General features: G+C 39.8%; 1 protein-coding gene and 1 non-coding gene across 10 annotated transcripts; one reads left to right on the top strand and one right to left on the bottom strand.

Annotated features, from left to right (window-relative positions):
• Nucleotides 1-574: 574 nt before the first annotated feature.
• On the top strand, nt 575-659 carry TRNAR-UCU (transfer RNA arginine (anticodon UCU)). The gene is given in 2 exon segments: nt 575-611; nt 624-659. It is a non-coding gene; the product is annotated as a tRNA-Arg (tRNA).
• Nucleotides 660-4,009: 3,350 nt separating this feature from the next.
• On the bottom strand, nt 4,010-20,156 carry DNTTIP2 (deoxynucleotidyltransferase terminal interacting protein 2). Of its 9 annotated transcripts, none has more exons than XM_070746504.1 (8): nt 19,989-20,066; nt 18,489-18,678; nt 16,213-17,840; nt 13,392-13,524; nt 10,096-10,191; nt 9,434-9,598; nt 7,686-7,795; nt 4,010-4,470 (listed from the first exon to the last, which is right to left on the bottom strand). In XM_070746504.1, exons 3-8 carry the CDS (start codon nt 17,757-17,759, stop codon nt 4,377-4,379), a joined length of 2,145 nt encoding a protein of 714 aa, XP_070602605.1. In that variant the 5' UTR covers nt 17,760-17,840; nt 18,489-18,678; nt 19,989-20,066; the 3' UTR covers nt 4,010-4,376. The 9 variants fall into 9 exon arrangements, with proteins under 9 accessions (XP_070602605.1, XP_070602603.1, XP_070602604.1 ...); XM_070746502.1 differs by lacking the exon at nt 19,989-20,066 and adding an exon at nt 19,646-19,943; XM_070746503.1 differs by lacking the exon at nt 19,989-20,066 and adding an exon at nt 19,656-19,923.
• Nucleotides 20,157-20,549: the final 393 nt, after the last annotated feature.

Consider the following 20,549-nt stretch of genomic DNA (forward strand, 5'->3'; position numbering starts at 1 on the left):
CATTGTGATGTACTGTATATGTATGTTGTTTTTTAAATGTTTTATAAATAAAAAACCCTTTTTTAATAATAACAAAAAAGAAAATTACTAATATTTGAAAAATTATTGGAAATTCAAAAACTTGCAACTATATGTAAGTCTTAATTCGCTCTAATAAAGATACTGGTAGTCTTTATAGTTTTACCTCACAACGCAACGGTGCTTGCTTACTCCAACACGGGCAGAATTTACACCCTCCTTTTCTCGTAGAGCGAGTTTACAGAACATGCTAAGCCCCGTTTGTGTCAAAATGCAACTTAAAGATTTCAGTCACGTTCAACTATGGAAAAAATAAACCTCGGTTCTTTGAAAGATTGACAACGCCATTCGATTGAAAGAGGCTAAGAAACGAAAGAAAGAGCCGAACGCGGGCGGGAATAAGCAGCTTTTCCCGGAAGCGAGTCGGAAATCTTTAAAGATCAGCCCTGGCAACTTTAAAATCGGATCTTCCAGGGATCTTTTTCTCGCTTCTTGAACCCCGACGAAAAGTCGATCTCCGAAGCCTTATAGCAACTGTGCCAAGAATCCAACAGGTGGCTCCGTGGCGCAATGGATAGCGCATTGGACTTCTAGAGGTTGAAGACATTCAAAGGTTCCGGGTTCGAGTCCCGGCGGAGTCGGGAACCCTAATTTTATTTACCTTCCTCTTATTTTTAAAAGTGCTTCCTGGATGATGGGAATCCAAGGCAATTGTTTGCCGAGTGGCCGAAAAAAAAAAGCGGCCGATTTTTTAATTGCTTTGCAAAGCGCGACGTGGAACCGCCCACTTTTGCCAAGGCCACTCTTTCTTTCCCTCGGCGCGCGCCGCCTAGTGACTCGGGCAGGGAGGCGTTCGGGCCTGATGGGCGGGGAAATGCCGGAGGGGCGGGTTTAGGCGGGAAGGCGGTCGTGATTGACGGATCGTGTTCCCTCAGCGCCTCAGAGGTGGGGACCCGAGAGCACGAGAGAGCGGCCCTTCTCCACCTCAGCAACCTTTAAGAGGCGTGGACTTCAACTCCCAGAATTCCGAGCAGGCGAGACCCTCTGAAGGCATTATGGGAGTTGAAGTCTCTAATGAAACGTTGATCTGGGAAACGTGGCAGGCAGCGCTCATGACAGGCTTTCAATAAAGGCAAATTCCAGCATCAGTGCAGCAATTTATTCCGGATCTCGCGCTGAAATACGCATCGCAATTGGTCCTGCGCCTAAGCTGTCGAGCCAACCAAGCATTCATCAAATATTTTATCTTTTTCGACATTTTTACCAGATTTGACCATTTCTATTTTTAAAGTTTTTTTATTTTTCTCTACATTAAAACACATACATAACAACATATATATACCTTCAATGCCAATCCATATGCTTTTGTTATCCCTGATAAACACTAACAAAGTAGCCTAAATTGCATTCCAAGTTACTTCCATTATTCACTTGGTCCGAGTGTTTATTTCAAATAGCTAAATTTAATAGTATTAAATGACTGAAAAAAACTTCTCAATTTTTACTCTTTATAATTACAGTCCTAAATAACAACAAGAGTTGGAAGGGTCCTTGGAGGTCTTCTATTCCAACCCCTTGTTTAGGCAGAATGAATGAATGAATGAATGAATGAATGAATGAATGAATGAATGAATGAATGAATGATAAATCTTTATTTCTATTGCAATTCTATTGTAATTTAAGATTTGATCATTTCTCTTGAGGTTATTTGGCTGTAAGCCTGTAACATTTATTTCATAATAGTATCCAGCTGCCCCGACTCTACCCCAATAAAAACTATAACATCATAAAAGGGGGGTGTTGTATTATGACAGCAACTTAGCCTCCTCTGCTGGGTAAGAAAGCACAGGTCGTCCTTGATGTATGACAATTAAACCCAAACTTTCTGCAGCTGAGTGAGATATTGTCAAGTCACCTTTGCCCCATTTTATGACCTTTCTTGTCCCAATTAAGTGAATCACCAGTTAAATTAGTAACATGCTTGTAAAGTGAATCTTGATTCCTGATTGACTTTGCTTGTCAGAAAGTCGCAAAAGTTGATCACGTGAGCCCAGGATGCTGCAATCATAAATATGAGCCAGTTGCCAAGTGCTTGAATTTTGATTATGTCAACATGGTGAGATTGCAATGGTCATAAGTGTGAAAAAGTCATAAATCACTAGATGAACGGTTATAAATTAAGACTAACACATTGCTGGGCTGGACCCTCAGGCTTCTGAAGTGAAGATTCATAAATAATTATCAGGAATATGGGTGTGCATAACTTCTTACTGCAAATAAATGATTAAGGCTGTATGTCCCAGATGAACACACTACCAAGCAAAGTGCCCTCTGTTCTAAGATGGCCGTTGTGGGTTCAGATGGATTATTAAAGATGCTAGAGTTACGGCACAATGCCATACACAAATATCCTACTTTTGTTAATTGAAGTACGGTATTTTAAAATAAAATCATGAGTGTTTTTTCAGATGTGAAAGAATATATTTTACTTTATATTATTTGTAATTATTTATATTTTAAATTATAATTATTTATAATTTATATATTTTATTCAGGATCCAATCTGGGTCGGTCACCAGGACCAGAGGTTTTGTTTTCTGAGCATTTGCAGTCACGTTGAAACCCATCTTCAGTGAAATTTTCTCTAGCCTTCTATCTTTAGAGAAGTTCCCTGAAGATGGGCTCCACTATTTGCCATTATTTGTTATATAATTTATCATTAAAATACATGTGTTGTTTTTAAGTGGTGATCTCAACGGTTATCGGCCCATTGGGTGGCATGCCAAAAAAGCCTTGGACAACACTTAGAAAGTCTGTGCATTGACAAATTTTCATATCTCTATTGCAAAAGGCCACACAGCTCTGACCTGCCTGTATACTACAACGCCATAATACAGCATCCTAGATTCTTGGAAAGAATTAGATGTGAATGAAAACCAACATCAGCTGAAGGATCAGCAGTTGTGATTTCATGCTGTGGGATATGATAATATTGCCCAATTCTCGGTGACCGTGGGTGTTTTATAATTGCTAGAAGTATTTAAGAATGAAGAATACAGGAAACATAAAAAAAGCACAAGACTAAAGAACTATGCGAAACGAAACAAACTCAGAGGAACAAAAAGGAGATGTCAAATCATTTTCTCCAATGGCCTTGATGAAGAGCCTTCAAAATACCCGTAAGGTTGAAGCTGAATAAATTTCAGAGGTATAGAAAAATAGAGCCTTGAGGTGGAATCAAGAGAGGAAGTCCAACCCCTCTTGAATTCAACTCTTTTTTTAAAGTTAAGTTATAATATAGCTTAATTAAAAATACAAAAGAAAATAATAGGAAAAATAAGGTAAGGGAAAAGTGTAGCAAAAAGGGGAAAACCAAAGAAAAAGGCATTTACATCCGACTCCCTTTGGTGCAGTAGAATAAGTTAACATCAAACCTCAACTTTTTACTTTTGTATAACAGTATTCTAAGTACCTCCCTCCCTCCCCGTCTGTCTCACTTGTTGCTGCTGCTGCCCCGCAAGGTGAAGCAGGTGGGGGGGGACAGAGGTGATGCCATGCCATGCTACCTGCATGCTTGGCCCCTGCCATCCGGCGTCCTCCAGCTCTGCCCCACCCGTGATGGCCCTGGCGAACAGGAAGGGTGGAAAGCCCGTCCCCAAAAGGCAGCCGGGACCCCTCCTCACCTTGCCCCTCTGACTCCTGCTTGGATGGACGGCCTGGTGGTCAAAGCATTTGGACTCATCTGCACTGCAGAGGTTGCACAGCCCCAGTGTCCCAGCCAAGGGGCCACTAGGCTGCAACTGCTGGTCAACATTGCCAGTCCCTGCATGCTTGCCACCCCCACCGCCCGAAGGCTGACAATCTTAACTGGAAACTTATTTTGGGGGTAGAGCTTATACTACAAGCATCCTGAAAAATAATGTTAGAGCTTATTTTCTGTTTAAGTCTTATTTCCAGAGAAACACAATATATATTAAAGAAAGCCTATGAATTCTTACAAAATATTTTAATAGATATACAAAGAGGATATACCTCTAACAGCAGCCACATTTCAAATATAATCTTATATGATTTTTTTAAAGTTACACTCATTGCCATTTTACTTTAAATAGAGAGTTTGATTTTAAGCTAGATTGTTTCTTCTAAAAATTTTAATGTCATCCTCTCTGCTGCATATTTTCATCAGTATGTAACAAAGGGTTTTATATTCAGTTCCCAAATCTTAATGGAAAAAGCCCTACATCCCTTCTTGTCTTCTTGCTGTAAATGTGATCAACCTAAGCTGACCATTTGTGCAAAATTTCAAATAATAAATTCACCATTAAAAACTAAGTTTAAGCGCAATTTGCTTTCAAAATCTATTTGTGAAATTTCTTTTTCTTCCGATTTTTCTTTCCTGCTGCGAAGGCTTCTTTCTCAGCAATTATGTCTTGGTACTTCCTTTTATTGTACCTGAATAAGAGAAACCATTTCTGTGAAGAATGAATGCAACCAAACACAGAATCCAACCCCCTCCCACAATCCTGAATACAATTGTTGCTTTAAAAATTCATCAAATTAAATTCCAACTTTGTGAAATTTAATCATAGCAATTAAATATAGCTACTAAATGAGAGTGCATCTAAAACCCAGAAGCATGGGGAAAAAACCCAGAAGCATGGGGAAAAAACCATTTGGTTAAGCTATTCATGTACATATAGCCCTTGACTTAGGACCACAATTGAGCCCAAAATTTATGTTGCTAATTTGTTAAGTGAGTTTTGTCCCATTTTGGGACTTTTCTTGCCACATCTGTTAAGTGAATCATTGCACTTGTTTCATTTGTAACACAGTTGTTAAGTGAATCTGGCTTCCTTCTCCATTGACTTTGCTTGTCAGAAGGGTGCAAACGGTGATCACATGAGCTTGGGACACAGCACCAGTCATAAATGTGAACCAGGCATCTAAATGTAAATCATGTGGCTGTGGGATACTACAATGGTCATAATTATGAAAAATGGTCTTAAGTAATTTTTCCCAGTGCCATTGTAATTTTGAATGGCCATTAAACAAACTGTTGTAACTCGAGGACTAACTTTATGCTTCTTGGCTGACCTCTGTCGGAAACAAGATATTACATCAGACTCTTGCTACAATCCAACAAGATCACTGCAACTAATTATTAGCGCAAGATTAACTACATGCCTAGAGCACTGAGAGATACTTTTTGAGGGCACTTGCAGGCATGCTACTGTGAATATTATTTGTCTCTCAAGCTCACTGGTATCAAGACCTATATTTGCTTTTAATTTAAGGAACATTTGCTAACAATTATATAAGAAATATGTAATAAATAATATTGAAAAAGGTATACAAATAAAAAGTACTCCAACTAATGGAAACATCATAAAATTGACCAAACAAGATAGAACCAAGGCCCCAATTCCCTATAAAACCTCTTTTGAGGAGATTCTATAGATAGATGTTCACCAGGTGGCTGTCTCAAAGAAATGGTGCAGTCGCTGAAAAACTGAGCCTATCTAAGTCCCAGCTATGCAATCTCATGAAATTTCGATTACTGCCCCATCTATCTTCAGTTCAAAGTTCATTCAAAAATAAGATCATCCTATGTACGCTTATAAAAATTTAGCTTTGGGGGCTTGGATATAAAATTGAACCCACTTAGAATAGGGATTATGTTATATGTGAGCTGGCATCAACTGTTATCAACTATTTTGGATTTTTAAAAAAGTTCCTATTTTCAATCCAATTACCATGTTTTCCCCAAAATAAGATCCTGTCTTATATTTTTTTGACTCCAGAAATGTGGCCTACATTATCGGGGGGGGGGGGGGGGGGTATTTTCAGTGTGCAGCCATGAAGCAGGTTCAGTGTGGCATTGAGAGGATTGGGTCAGAGCTGCTGCTGCCCAAGATCAACAGGCCAGATTCAGTGACCTGGACACACAGGAGGCACTTTGAGAGAGGCCATTTCTCACATTCTTCTCTCCCGGATGGCAGCAGCATGTTCAGTTCCCCAAATCTGGCCTGCCAATCTCCATACGCACAGGTGCCACTCAGGAGAAGAGAAAGGAGGCCCTGCAAGGCTTGGGAGAAGAGAGAGAGGTAGTTTCCCCTCTTGCCGGCCCAGATAGGGAGGCCAGATGTGGGGAGCTGACTTCCAGCTTATGTCATGCCTGGCGAGTGGGAGAAGAGACTCCAAGGGGAGCCCCTCCTCACTCCATGTGTCTCGTTTCTCCGCTGTCCCACCCCTCCTCACTTGGCACTCCCCTCTTGCAGGCCAAGATCAGCAGGCCAGATTCGGGGAGCTGAACATGCTGCCTCCGAATGGGAAGAGAACTTGAAATATGGGCTTTCTTGCAGCACTTCCTCTCTCTCTTCTTCTCCCAAGTGGCAGCAGTGCATCCGGCTCACCGAATCTGGCCTGCCGATCTCTGAACACATGGTTGACACTCAGGAGAAGGAAAGAGAGAAGAGACACTGCGAGAGAGCCCGCTACTCGTTATTTTCCCAGGTGGCGGCAGCTCATTCAGAAGTTTTTCTTTACATTGGAGTTCCCTGCAAAGACTGGCCAAGAGAGAGTAGTGGCGGAGAGAAGCCAGACACTGGTAAGATGCGCGCCTTGCAGCCCGCTTCTCCCCATCCTCATCCCCTGCCACCCCCAAATTGTGCGCAAACATCTTATCTTACCAGCATCTGGTAGCTTCACCACTTCTCTTTCTTGGCTGGTCTTTGCAAGGAAACTCCTTGCAATGGAAGGAAAAACTTCTCTCGAGTGCAAGCAATTAACTTCTTGCACTCACAAAAAAGTTTTCTTTACATTTCAAGGAGTTTGCCTGCAAAGACCAGCCGAGAAAGAGAAGAGGCAAGGTACCAGACTCTGGTAAGATGCTCGGGCACAAATTGGGGGTGGCAGATGGGGCAGGGGATGCGTGTACATAATTGGCGAAGGGGGGTTATTTTGGAGGGGGAGAGGCTTATTTCAACACATTTTCTGAAAAGCCCTTATTGGGCTTAATATCAGGAAATGTATTATTGTCGGGGAAACACAGTAGTATATTAGGTTTATGCACCACCAAGTCATGTATGACTGAAACGGGTTGTTAAGCCTAGCAAGAAAATAAAATAAAAGGAATACAAAACTGTCTCTAAATATTGCCATAAAACAAGAAGGCCTATGATCTTTAATACCTCCTTCACATCATCTGAATGAGAAAAGGATGTGTTTTGTTTTCTTGCATATGAGTGCATTTCTATTCTGCTTTCTTTAAACAAAAATATTCAAAACAGCACACACAGTAACTTTCAGGAAATAATAAAAACAACCCAGAAATCACTTAAGGCAGCAAATCATATAAGAACAAAAAATGGTCAATGTATTTCAAATGAAAGGGAAATCAAGATGACAGCTCATCAGGCAGACAACTATCATGCTCCAGGAAGGAATTTTTTAATTTGCAATGGATCTCACACACACACACACACCCAAAAAATCATATAACCCAATCATGCATTTTAAGAGGCATTGCAACACATTACAGGGCCTTTTCCATATGGAATGAACTGCATCATATAGGATGGAGGAACTCATTCAGTTACACCTAATAGCAGCAAAATACATTATTTTACAACACCCAAATGACTACATTAAAGTGAAATTGTATATACCGTCTAAACTCTGAATCTGCTAGAAGTTCATCCACAATTGTTTTCTTCCTCTCTTTCTTGGGAACACGAGCGTGATAGAAATCTGAAGGAGAATCCACAATAGTTCCAACCTGAAAAAAATGCAATGTTTTAATTTAAAGAGGTTAAATATAAAGAAAATTAATCTAAGGATAACATTTATTAATACGGAATTCATTTGGAGTGCTCATCTTTGTCCTTTTAGTGTACAGGTAGTCCTTGTCCTTGTTCATTCAGTGGCTGCTGAAAGTTACAACACACTGAAAAAAGTGACATGACTGTTCTTCAGTTATGACCCAAGGTCACATGATCAAAATCTAGATGCTTGGCAACTGATTCATATTTATGACTGTTCGAATGTCCCGGGGCAAAGTCAATGGGGAATCCAGATCCACTTAACAACCATTTTCTAACTTGACAAATGCAGTGATTCATTTAGCAAGAAAAATGGGGCAAAATTCACATAATATATGTCTTGCTTAGTCACATAAATGTTGGGCTCAATTGTGGTTGTAAATCAAGGATTGCCTATGCAGAAATTTAAATCAGCTCTATTGACTGAAAACTATTTCAGAAATATTACAGAAGAATTAAAAACTATTTTGAAAACAAAAAGTGGGGTAGGGAATAAAAATAAAGTTTACAGAGAAAATCCAAAAGCTAGGAATTCCTCATTTTCCCCTGAGAGGGGAAAAGAAACCTCAACAAGAAAAAATAGAAACTGATAACATACTGTTTTTAAAAGAAATATTAATCATTATTTTAAGCAGGAGCACTCCATGTTGTCATGCTATATATTGCAATAATTTTTTTAAAAAAGAATTCCTAAATACTGTTCAAAGAGTATTTTGTACAAGAATACAAAGAACAGCAAAGAACTTAACATTCCAGGAAATGAACAGAGAACAACAAGCCAGTTCTAAGTAGCATTAGCTAAAATAGTGATTCATAAATCTAGCATACTTTTAAAACATGTTAACAATATTTTGTAAAAATAATAGTATGCCTGCAACCTGCAAGGGAAGATGATGACACAACTGGGATCCATTCTACTTTCCTCTTGATGTTCCCGTGACTTGCCTCTTACAGTATCTTGGAGGGTCTCCCAACTCCCCAGAACATCTTTTTAGCAGGTCCAAATGGAAAAACTGATACATGAAAATCAATGCCCTTATTTCCCTGCCATGCTAATGCTTTTCCATCAACTACAGAACAAGATGCAATCCATGGGCCATCTTCAAAAAGCAAAACACGCACACAAGAAATTACTAAAGAAGCAGAGGCTGAGTAGTAAATAATGTAAGCTAGTAAACAGATGAATAGTCAAGGGGGGGGGGGGGGAAGATGAAACAATGATACATTTTCCAAGCCCTTGTAAAGGATTTCCAAGAGATTTTTGTAGCAAAAGTAAAACATCAGCAAAATGTAAGCATATGTAACTTTGTAAGAAAAAAATAGTCCAGTTATCTGTATGTAGTTTGTTTATAATCACCACAAGTATTATTACTAATTTAAGCAGTAGTTAAAAATTATAGTAATTGGTTAAGAGACTTTAATTCTGCGCATTGCAAGTCACTTTATTCATTGTAGTTGCCTGGATTTCACAGAAACATCTTAATAATAAATGTGTTTATTTTTAGCAAGCCTAATTTTTCTTTTGGAATACATTTTTAACATATTACACACACACACCTTATATGCAAAGCATTAAACACCATCAACATTCTTACCTGAAAATACTTGGGAAGACCTTTCCTGTCGTTCTTTTTGTAGAACCGTTTAGGATCTATGGCGGCTCTCATTTGCAAAGCCTTAAGGTCATTTTTCAATTCCTCCGTCATTTCTGGAGCTTTCATACCAAACCAACTATCTCCTGTTGTTTTTGCTCGGTCTTTCTATTTTTGGAAAAAAGTTACATTCTTTAAAAACTCATCAGTTATTCAATTCTTATGCTACAATCAATGGATTAAGAACAAATTTTATAATCTAGCATGAAGAGGGAAAGCTAGACCCCTCCCGCATTGTGAGCCTTTTAGCTAGTAGGATATTTTTCAAAGTATTTAAAATAAAGTATTTAAAATATTTTTAATATTTCTATTATTATTTATTTCTATTATTATATTTCACTTTCATTCCAAAAGGCCACAAAGCAGAGGGGACTACATATTACCATCCCATTTTATAACTATTGATGAAGATAGTAAAAAATGAGGAATAAGCCAGTAGATATGCATCCTTGCAGAGAATATTTTAAAGGCAGATTTTAAATAAGGCATAAACTGGTTGCCAGATTAACAGAATTGGAAGGGATCTTGTAGGTCTTCTACTCCAATCCTCTGCCCAAGCAGGAGACCCTATACCATGATCGATACCACAATGGCATTTCACTTACCTTACGTTGCTTCTTTAATTGGCGGACTGATTCTCTTAAAGGTGGAACACATTCCTTTTTCTCAAAATCAGGAGTTATAATACTCTTCTGCAAAAGCTGCCAAGAGATATTTGATTAAGCTAGGACATTGTTACAAGCACAATGCAAACAGGACTCTATTAAGGCCTTTGAAAAACATGGGAGTTAGTAAAGTGACCCAACACTCAAGTAGTTCTGGAAAAGTTGCTTGCAAGCCACTCTTATTAGGAAATAATGGCAAACGTTAATGAGCAGTGCAGGAATAGCCACTCATGTACAAACAGCACAAACTAAATCTGATGTGAAGGGTGTCGTTAAGTTTGGACAACTGTACTTGATTCCTAAAAATGCTCAAAGAATGATATTAGAAAATCTAAATTAGAGAACAGGTTATGCACTGGTGTAGTCATTTTGAAAGGGTGGTTGTATAAGGAAGTTTGGGATTGCTAAGAATTTACCCATGGCTTAGCATCTGAGTAGCTTCAGCATTTCCTTTTCTGGCTAGATTTGACCCACCTTAGCATCTGTTAATAGTTCTATTTCCTGGAAGTGATGAAGACCAAGGCCTGCAGATTGTGTTTTTCCAGCTCTTAAGAGAGGCATGTCCAACCTGCAGCCCATGGGCCACATGCAGCTGTGGGCAGCTAATGTTGCTCCACAGAAAGGAAGCTTGTTATTTATAGACATCACTTTTATTATATACTGCTCAAAAAAATAAAGGGAGCACTCAAATAACACATCCTAGATATGAATGAAATATTCTCATTGAATTTTTTGTTCTGTACAAAGTTTAATGTGCACAACAACATGTGAAATTGATTGTCAATCAGTGTTGCTTCTTAAGTGGACAGTTTGATTTCACAAAAGTTTGATTTACTTGGAGTTATATTGTGTTGTTTAATTGTTCTCTTTATTTTTTTGAGCAGTATATATTTCATATACAGTACAGCCCAAGACAATTCCTCTTCACTCATTGTGGCCAAGGGAGTCTAAAGGTTGACATCAGTTATTTAGAGGCAAGGCTATTGCTATCATTAAGGGGCTTCCAGAAATGAATAAAATTATCCCAGAGAGTTTTGGATTCAACATAAGGTTGCATGGTGGTATTTTAATTTAATTGATATTATTTACTGCATTTTTCACACTATAAGATGCACCAGTGTATAAGGCGCACCTTAGTTTTTGGGAAGGAAAATAAGTAAAAAAGTTGATTGGTGAGTGGATGAGCCTCTCAGAATACCCCCAATCAGCTGTTCCCAGATGTGAATTTTAGCAACAGATTCATTGTTTGTGAGCAATGTTCCCTCTAATTTTTTTCCGGGGTGGGCGGAAAAGTATAGTGTCTGAGCGGCAGTCCCCTTGGGACTGGGCGGCATAGAAGTACAAATAAATAAATAAATAAATAAAATCCCTACTTTTTTATTAAAAGAAATTAATAATAAAACAAAACCAAACTCTATTACTATTAAAACTAAAACAACCAGCAAATCCAAAAACATAACTATTAATAAAAACAGGTGAGGGCTGGGGTTTTTTCCCTCTGTTATTATTTAAGTGCTTTTACCATATGCTTTAAATCAAGAGGCACTTCTCTCTCTATTTCTCTCTCTTTCCTGTCATTCTCTGCCTCAATCATTTTCTCATTTCTCTTCCCCCCTTTTTCTATCATTTCTCTCTCCCTCTCTCTTCCTTCCACTCCTCTCTCTCTCTTGGTTTCTTCCTCTCTCACTCTCTCTCACTCTTCCTTCCTCTCTCCTCTCTCTCTCTCTTTCCCTCTCTCCCTCTCTTCCTTCCACTACGCTCTCTCTTGCTTTCTTCCTCTCTCTCTCTGTTTCTTCCCCTCTCACTCTCTCTTCCTTCCTATCTTCTCTCTCTCTCTCTCTCCCTTTCTTTCCTTCTCTCTTCCTTCCACTTTTTCTCTTTCTCTTTTCCTTTCTTCCCCTCTTCCCCTCCCTTTCTCCCTCTCTCCCTTTATATTTATCTCTTCCTCCCTTCCTCCCTTTCTCTCTCCCTCTCGTTCACTTTTCTCTCCCTTCCCTCCCTCCCTCCTACTTTCCTCTCCTCTTTCCCTCCCTCTCTTTCCTTTCTCTCCACGTCTCCGGCTTTGCTGACCGGCACAAGGCTTAAGCCAGCTGCCCGGGAAAGCCAGGAAGGTCCTAATGCCCCCCCCCAGCCGAAAACACAACGGAGGTCTTCCGCCACCAGCTTGAGCCTCATGTTGCTCCACCCCGCTTCGCCTGTCATCCTGGACCTCCGTTGTGTTTTCGGGGGAGAACGGCAGGAAAGCCCTGTGCCGGCCAGGAAAGCCGGATTTGCTTTCCGTGAAAGCAGCGCGCCTTTTAAACACGCTGCTTTCTTGCAACTCTTTCCTGGGGGGGGGGGGGAGGAGGCCACTCCCCCCCCAGGAACACAACGGAGGATGACAGGCAGGACGAAGCGGGGTGGAGCAACGCGAGGCTCAAGCAGGCAGCTTCCACGCGTTTCTTTCGGCGGAAAAGGAGAGGGAGCGGATCGGGCGGGCGGGGGCAGCGCCTTCTACTGCCGGCGCCTCCCCACCCCCGCATGGGCTGGCAGGGGGATGGGGACTGCGCGCCCATGGAAAAGGGCGTGCGGGGCAGTATTTTGGGGTGCGCGCGCGCTCACGCGCGCAGCCTACAGGGAACGGTGTTTGTGAGCTCTGCTCCTTGCTTTTTTTTTTTCTGCCTCTGAACCTCCATTTTAGAGGCTTTTTTTGTCTGAACCTCCATTTCAGAGGATTTGTTTTTAAAGCTGTTTCAGAGGGTTTTTTCAGCCTCTGAAACCTCCGTTTGAGATTCTGGGCAGGGCTACATTTGGAGTATAAGACGCACCCAGATTTTCACCCTCTTTTTGGGGGGAAAAGATGCATCTTATACTCTGAAAAATATGGTAATCTTACTATATCATTGATTAAATGGTATGCTGCCCCTCGCACCAATAATGATTCTGGTTGGCTGACAAACAGCAATATTTAACTTAATAATTAAATTTAATATTAATTTACTGGGAACAATTTTTGTTCCATTCTGTAGTTGGTGTGAACCTCCAAATATCACAAAGTATAAATTAAATGTAAATATATCAATTTTTTTTTAAGATATAAATGTATTTGAGTTGTGGCCAGAAGAAAACCTTTTTACAAAGATCTTACAAAATGTTTACTTTTTAAATAGTCCAGTATTTACAATGCTGCTAGAATGACATTTAGGATTTACTACTAATTCTAGTTTTCAATTTAATTGCTATCTTTTGGCAATTACCTCATCTTTTTTCTCTTTCAATGGTGGAACGCCATGGGACCCAGGTTTCTGCTTCCCTGAGTCAAAATTAATATATAAACCTCCAAACTGTTTAATGTTTAATCCAGGATCAATACTGCTTGAAAATGATACTCTAGAAAAGAAAGAACTGATTATTTAAAAGTACTGATATATAATCCAATCAACACATATTTGTCTATCATAGTGATTGCAAACCTTTTTTTGGCTCAGGTGCCAAAATCTGCACACGGGACATATCCATAATGCAATGCCCCCCATGCATGCCCACAATTTCCATGCTGCCCCATCACACACGTGCTGCCCCCACCACACACATGCACACAGGCCTCACTGAAGCCTCCAGACTTTCAGTAGGCCTGTTTTTCGCTTTCAGCAGGGTTCGGGAAAGCCTCCTGAAGCCTGGGGACAATGAAAAACATCCCAGGAGGCCAACCGGAAATTCAGAAATGAACTTCCGGTTGTCCCGTATTTCATCATCCCCAGGATTCAGGTTTTCCTGAAGCCCGGGAAGAGCGAAAACAGCCGAAAAGAAGACTAAAAGCCAGCTGGCCAGTGCACCCATGTGTGCTGGAGCTGATAGAGGGCAATGCATCACATGCTCTCAGATATAGTGCCATAGGTTTGCAATTAGTGGTCTATCATAAGCACATTGAAAAAATACTTTTTAAGTAAACACTGACAAATTTCAACATTTGTATTTATGTTTATATATCCATTAACTTCTTTACAGGGGAATTTAAACATGTTTAAAAAACCCTTTTCTATGCAGTGATGAATATTATATACCACACTAAATAAATCACAAATAAAGTTGTGCCCATGCCACACTGTAACAGAATATGGTTTGTTTGAATTTGGGTTCAGTATGTTGCAATCCTGCCCATGGTTTGTAAGCAGAATTTAGATTCAACATGTAGTGTTCCCTCGATTTTCGTGGGTTCAAACTTCGCGAATACCTATACCACGGTTTTTTAAAAAATATTAATTAAAAAACACTTCATGGGGTTTTTTTCTATACCATGGTTTTCCCCGCCCGATGACATCATACGCCATCACCACACTAATAATTTTTGCAAATAAAAAAATAATAATAATTATTATAGAAGGTGGCCGCGAGAGCCATTGTGGGGCTTCCTTGATTCGCCCACGTTTCTACAACACTCCGTGGCCTGCATTGGCTGCCGATCAATCTACGGTCTCAATTCAAAGTGTTGGTTATGACCTTTAAAGCCCTACATGGCATTGGACCAAAGTACTTCCGGAACCGCCTGCTACTGCACGAATCCCAGCGACCGATAAGGTCCCACAGAGTAGTCCTTCTCCGGGTCCCGTCGACTAAACAATGTTGTTTGGCGGGCCCCAGGGGAAGAGCCTTCTCTGTGGCGGCCCCGGCCCTCTGGAATCAACTCCCCCCTGGAGATTAGAACTGCCCCCACCCTCGTCTTTCGTAAATTACTCAAGACCCATCTATACCGCCAGGCATGGGGGAGTTGAGACACCTTTTCCCCAGGCTCTTTTTTTATATTTATGTTTGGGTATGTATGTGTTGTTTGCTTTTTAAACATGATAGGGTTTTTATATGCTTTATTATTTATTATTATTTATTATTTGGATTTGTATGCCGCCCCTCTCCGAAAACTCGGGGCGGCATACAAATCCAAATAATAAATAATAATAAATAATAAATAATAAAGCATATAAAAACCCTATCATGTTTAATATTAGATTTGTTTTCGCTAGAATATTGTTTTTATTATTGTTGTGAGCCGCACCGAGTCTTCAGAGAGGGACGGCATACAAATCTAATAAATAATAATAATAATAATAATAACAACAACAACAATATTGTTAATAAATAATTATGTTTATAAATATCAGGATCACTAAGTGTCTTATTCAATGGTGAGTACCAGTAATAATGGTGAGTAAATGGTTGCTAAGAGAATGGGAAATGGTAATTTCTCCGGGTCCCGTCAACTAAACAATGTTGGTCCCGTCAACTAAACAATGTTGGTTGGCGGGCCCCGGGGGAAGAGCCTTCTCTGTGGCGGCACCGACCCTCTGGAACCAATTCCCCCCGGAGATTAGAACTGCCCCTACTCTCCTTGCCTTTCGTAAGCTCCTTAAAACCCACCTTTGTCGTCAGGCATGGGGGAACTGAGACATCTCCCCCGGGCATATACAATTTATGAATGGTATGTCTGTATGTATGTTTGTTTAGAAAATGGGGTTTTTTTAAAAAAAATTTAAACTGTAATTTAGATTTGTTGTAAATTGTTTCACTTTGTTGTGAGCCGCCCCGACTCTGCGGAGAGGGGCGGCATACAAATCTAAATAATAAATAAATAAATAATTTAGGGATTTAAGGGATGGCTTGTGATACTGTTCATAGCCAAAAATGGTGTATTTACTTCCGCATCTCTACTTCGCGGAAATTCAACTTTTGCGAGCGGTCTCAGAACGCATGCCCCGCAAAAATCGAGGGAACACTGTACTACGAAGCCAGCCAGTAAGCCTTATTAGAAATGTGACTTTGATTTAGTATGAATCTTCACACAAGTTTTATCAAACACTTTATCTTACTTATTTTTTGCCAAATTCATAATCAATTGGCAAATGGTTCTTAGAGGTTAGACAAATACTTCTAAAACCTTAGGCAACCAACTTACCTGTTTGTGGTAAAAGCTTAGGTCTTCAGGACCCAGAGGTTTGTACCCACTATACCTTAGCACTCCAACCAAGCAATTTACTAATATAGCATATTTACTAATAGCATATAAAGTCCCTTCAAAGAACTTACAATCCTCTGCTTGCATTTAATTCATCTTCATCCTCATCCATGAACTCTTCTTCACTTTCTTCCACCTCTGATGAATCTTCACTTTGTTTTTCCTCAAAATAATAATCTTTGTGAGAATCTAAGCCAGGAGTTTTATCAATGACAAACACCTCTTGATTATTTGACCGGTTCTCTCTCAAGGGGTTTTCACTACTTTCTTCAATGTATCCAGTAGCTATTTCACGGTTTTTCAGTTTTTCTAAATTATAATTTCCAGATCCCTCACTTGTAAGAGGAGACACAAAAAGGTCTTTCTTATCTTCCCTGCCTTTGGTTGAACATGAAGAGGATTCAGCAATAACCTCTTCTAGGCTTCTATCGCTATCTATGCTTGAAACAGAAGGTCTGCAGTCATCACTGTTAACAATAGGTGATGTGATCGTTTTGTTAGTGGGGCTACCTACTTCAGAAATGTCATCACTATCTATTATTTCTTCTCTTTTATGTAAAAAGGTTTGTCTAACGTTTTCAGGTGTTAAGCTCTTGTTTTTATTTGCTGTTGCTTTTCCTGGGGACTCCTTAGATCGTTCAAGGTTTTCTGAATCACATGGAGATCTTGAATTCTGTGAAGATAACTGATTTTCATATATCTGCATGGGTTTTTCTGAAGATTGATCATGCATTTCTTCTGGACTCTGAATTATTTCAATTATATCCGCTGCTGTTTGTTTTGAAACTGAAGGCTCCAATTCATCATCATTGTTCTTTAGTATCTCTTGCTTAGGCAAGCTTTTATTATCTTCCCTTGCTACTTCCTCATTATTGCTTGAGAAAATCTGTTCCAGATCATTGCTAGCCACAGATTCAGGAGGACACTTTGTTTTACTGGGGCTAAGGTGTTCTTTTATCCTGTTTGAAGAAAGAGGTGCTTCTTTGGCATTTAAATCAGAAACAGTGGATTCTTCCGAATCAGAGATTAGTATTGTTTCAGATGTAATTATACACTTGGGCGTACCCTCTCCTAATGCATTGCTTTTTCTTTCAGTCTGGGATGTTGATTCTCCTTGCAATTTCAGTCCCATACTCCTAGTCACTCGTTTATATGCGGCAGACTTTTCAAAGGAAATACCCGAGCACCATGATTCAGCATCAGAAACCTCTTCATCTTGAACTTCACACACTGGTGACACATTACCCTTCATTAGTCGGCGTCTAGACTTTCTCAGAGTTTTTGAGGTCCTTGTTCCTGAGGCAACAGAAGAACACGACTCTGCTTCAGAAATATCCTCATGGTCTTGACAATTACTATTTTCAGGTGTAACATTTTTTTTGCTTGGCCTGTTTTTAGCTGGAGTCTCTGGAGTACAAGGAATTACAATTTGCCGTCTTCTAGTAATTCGTATAAATAATGGCGTTTGAAGTTCAGACATGGAAGAACAGGTTGATTCTGCTTCTGAAACATCTCCATCAACCTGAGATTCTGCGAGGGGCTCAGCTTTACTTTTAGTCAAGACTGTGCATGCTTCTGAAGGCTCTTCTGCATCCAATTTTGTTTCAGAAGCTTTCATTTCTTTGTCCTGCGATTCGGAAATCACTCTTGTTCTGCTTCTAGTTAGCCTCACAGATGGGGTATCTTCTATTCCAGTCTGCTGTAAGAATGAAAATATCAGGTAATAAGCAAAAATAAAATAAATGCATAAATAAATCCATGCTCCATGAGAAACTCACAAATTCTTAACTATTAATTATCTATTGTAGTTAAGGGAACAAAGTTATACCTGCCATCACAAAGCTGATTTTCTATGTGTCAGCTTTTTTATGAACAGCATGTTTTTGACATACTTGCTTTATAGATTTTATATGTGTTGGAAAGAAAACATTAAGTCAAGGTTAACACTTTTTAAAATTAATAGCTATTTTTCCTACTTCATTGCTATGAGTGGGGTAGTTTATGGGGTATGGTCCAGCCATGGACAAGGGAAAGTGAATTTGGTTTGCTAATCAATTTTCCAAACATAATCTTAAGCATTTCATTTGCTATTCTGCATTTCTTGCCAAAAGACGATAGAGAGAATTCTCCTCTATCTCCCTTAACACTTGTGGCAGATTATTAAATCATAACCTTGTACTGAAGAAAAAGTTACTTGGCTTAAAATACTAAGGAAAAATAAAACAAGAAATGTGTCACTTAATGTTATATCCCAACCCAATTCCCCCCCCCTAAGAATTTTAAGAGGGGAACTTTTACTAATCCGGTTTTTGCAATGAGAAAAATGCCCAATGATTAATTTCTCTACCTAGTTCTGAAATGAATGGATAAATGACCATGTCCACTATTGGCTCTGATAAACTGATTCATCACAGAAAGATAGGTGAGAGTGAGGCAGATAACTATTGTACTGGTGAACACATGCAGTATGATAGAAAAACATTGCAGAAGCCCTGTGCCCTCTGAATTTTACCAGTGTAGTTTCTAAGAAAGAGAACCTGCGAATAAAACAAGAGGGAGAGAAAACAGATGATCAATCAGTCCTCTTATTCAAAAAATCATTACAAAATAAGTTAATTAAAAGTAGAGAAAAATATAACAAACCTATACACAGATTTTGCTGTTGTGGGGAGAAAGACAGACAGAAACGAACACTGGGAAATAAAACTTGTTACACTTCTTGGCAAAGCATTATTATATAATGTATATATAGACATTTTCTTTTGAGGGTGGGCAACAACATTTCATTTTAAAGGTGTGCCAATGTTTTCACAGAAAAAAATGACCATTAAGATTATCTTACTTTTCCCAAAATGTTTTTTTTAATTTTTCTTCACATTCAACATACAACTTCATATACCTTCCATACATCTTAATATACATATATCATAATTCAAATACAATAAACTAAATCACATTCCACGTTTGCTATATACAGTATTATTTCATCTATACAGTATTCAACTTTCCTCTCTCCACTTCCCTCTTTATATTCCGCCTCTACTACCTACTTTCTTACTCCTTCTCCCTTCTTCTACTACCCTTATAAACATTAAATCGAGGGAAGAATATTATTCCGCCTTTCTTTCAGTTGTGTTTTAAGATTCTACACAGAAAAAAAACAACTCTCATAGTTTGACAAGGCTGATTTCGGGGCATAACTCTAAATTACAAAAATATTAAATAGCAATACTGCAGAGGGCAAGGCATTGCTCCGTAGATCTGACTGCTTCGTTCACGAGGCAGACAAGATCAGAATCTAAAACCGCGATTATATTCCAAAAGGAACAAAGGCACATATTCTTTAGGATTAAGGATTAGAATAGAATTCTTTTATTGGCCAAGTGTGATTGGACACACGAGGAATTTTTCCTCTGGAGAATTTCCAGCAGGTCAGTAAAACGGCGGCCATAGTGCTGTCGCCCCACCTCTTTTGCCCAAATCAATAACAATAATAATAACCACCGTCACAAACCGAGGCAGTCCATTCCGAAACTTTGCCCCTGCCCTCCTTTTTCCCCCCTCAGCCGACGTAATTATGTTCTCTCGGCGTTTGCGTCCCGTCAATGCAGCAACACACCCCGAGCGTCCCAAACTCTCCCCGGCTGGTCGACGCCTTCCAAGCTCCAGTCCGGCTCTTATTTAACAACCGCGCGACTCAAACGCAGCAACAGAGAACGCGGCGCGTGCCCCCTGAACGGCAAGAACGTTCGGGAACGGCCATTGGTTCCAAGCGCGTGCGCGGGCCGAACCCGACCGAAATGTGCTCGTGGAGGGCGGGGGACGCCCCTCTCTCTCTTTCTCTCACCTCTGCAGGTGGGCTTTCCGCCATCGACTCGCTCCGCCGCGTTACCCTCCTGGTGGCCACCATCTTTCCAGCGTGTGCAAGAAGGAAGGGATCGTTTCCTGGTTTAGCTTCCAGGGTGGCTTTGCCACTCCGAAAGTGGTCCGTCCGAGAAACTTCCTGCCCTGCCTCCGCCCAGTTCTTGGCAGGAACGGCTGCAAGCTACTGGCGGATGGAAATTATGTTCATAATGTGAGGGATCGGGTGGGGGGATTTTTTAAAATTATTATTTTATTTTTCTCACACTATACACCAAGTATATGCATCCATATAAACCAAACATAATAAAAAAGAAGCACCAAAAGTATCTTGCTTTGATTTCAATTTGTATCTTTACTATCAAATTCTGCCAATATGGGGGGGGGAAACTATTTGTGTGCAAAGTCCGCCTTAGGCCTGTCGGCTTCGCTGAGGAGCGAACTGCAGTTGGGCGTTATTAGCAATTAAAAAGAATGCGGGGAAGAGGCACAATTCTTTATTTCGCCTCTTTCACTAGTATCGTGTATATAAATATTATATCTTTGT

This window comes from Erythrolamprus reginae, chromosome 3 (genome assembly GCF_031021105.1).
Source record: "Erythrolamprus reginae isolate rEryReg1 chromosome 3, rEryReg1.hap1, whole genome shotgun sequence".
Classification (NCBI taxonomy): Eukaryota; Metazoa; Chordata; class Lepidosauria; order Squamata; family Dipsadidae; genus Erythrolamprus; species Erythrolamprus reginae.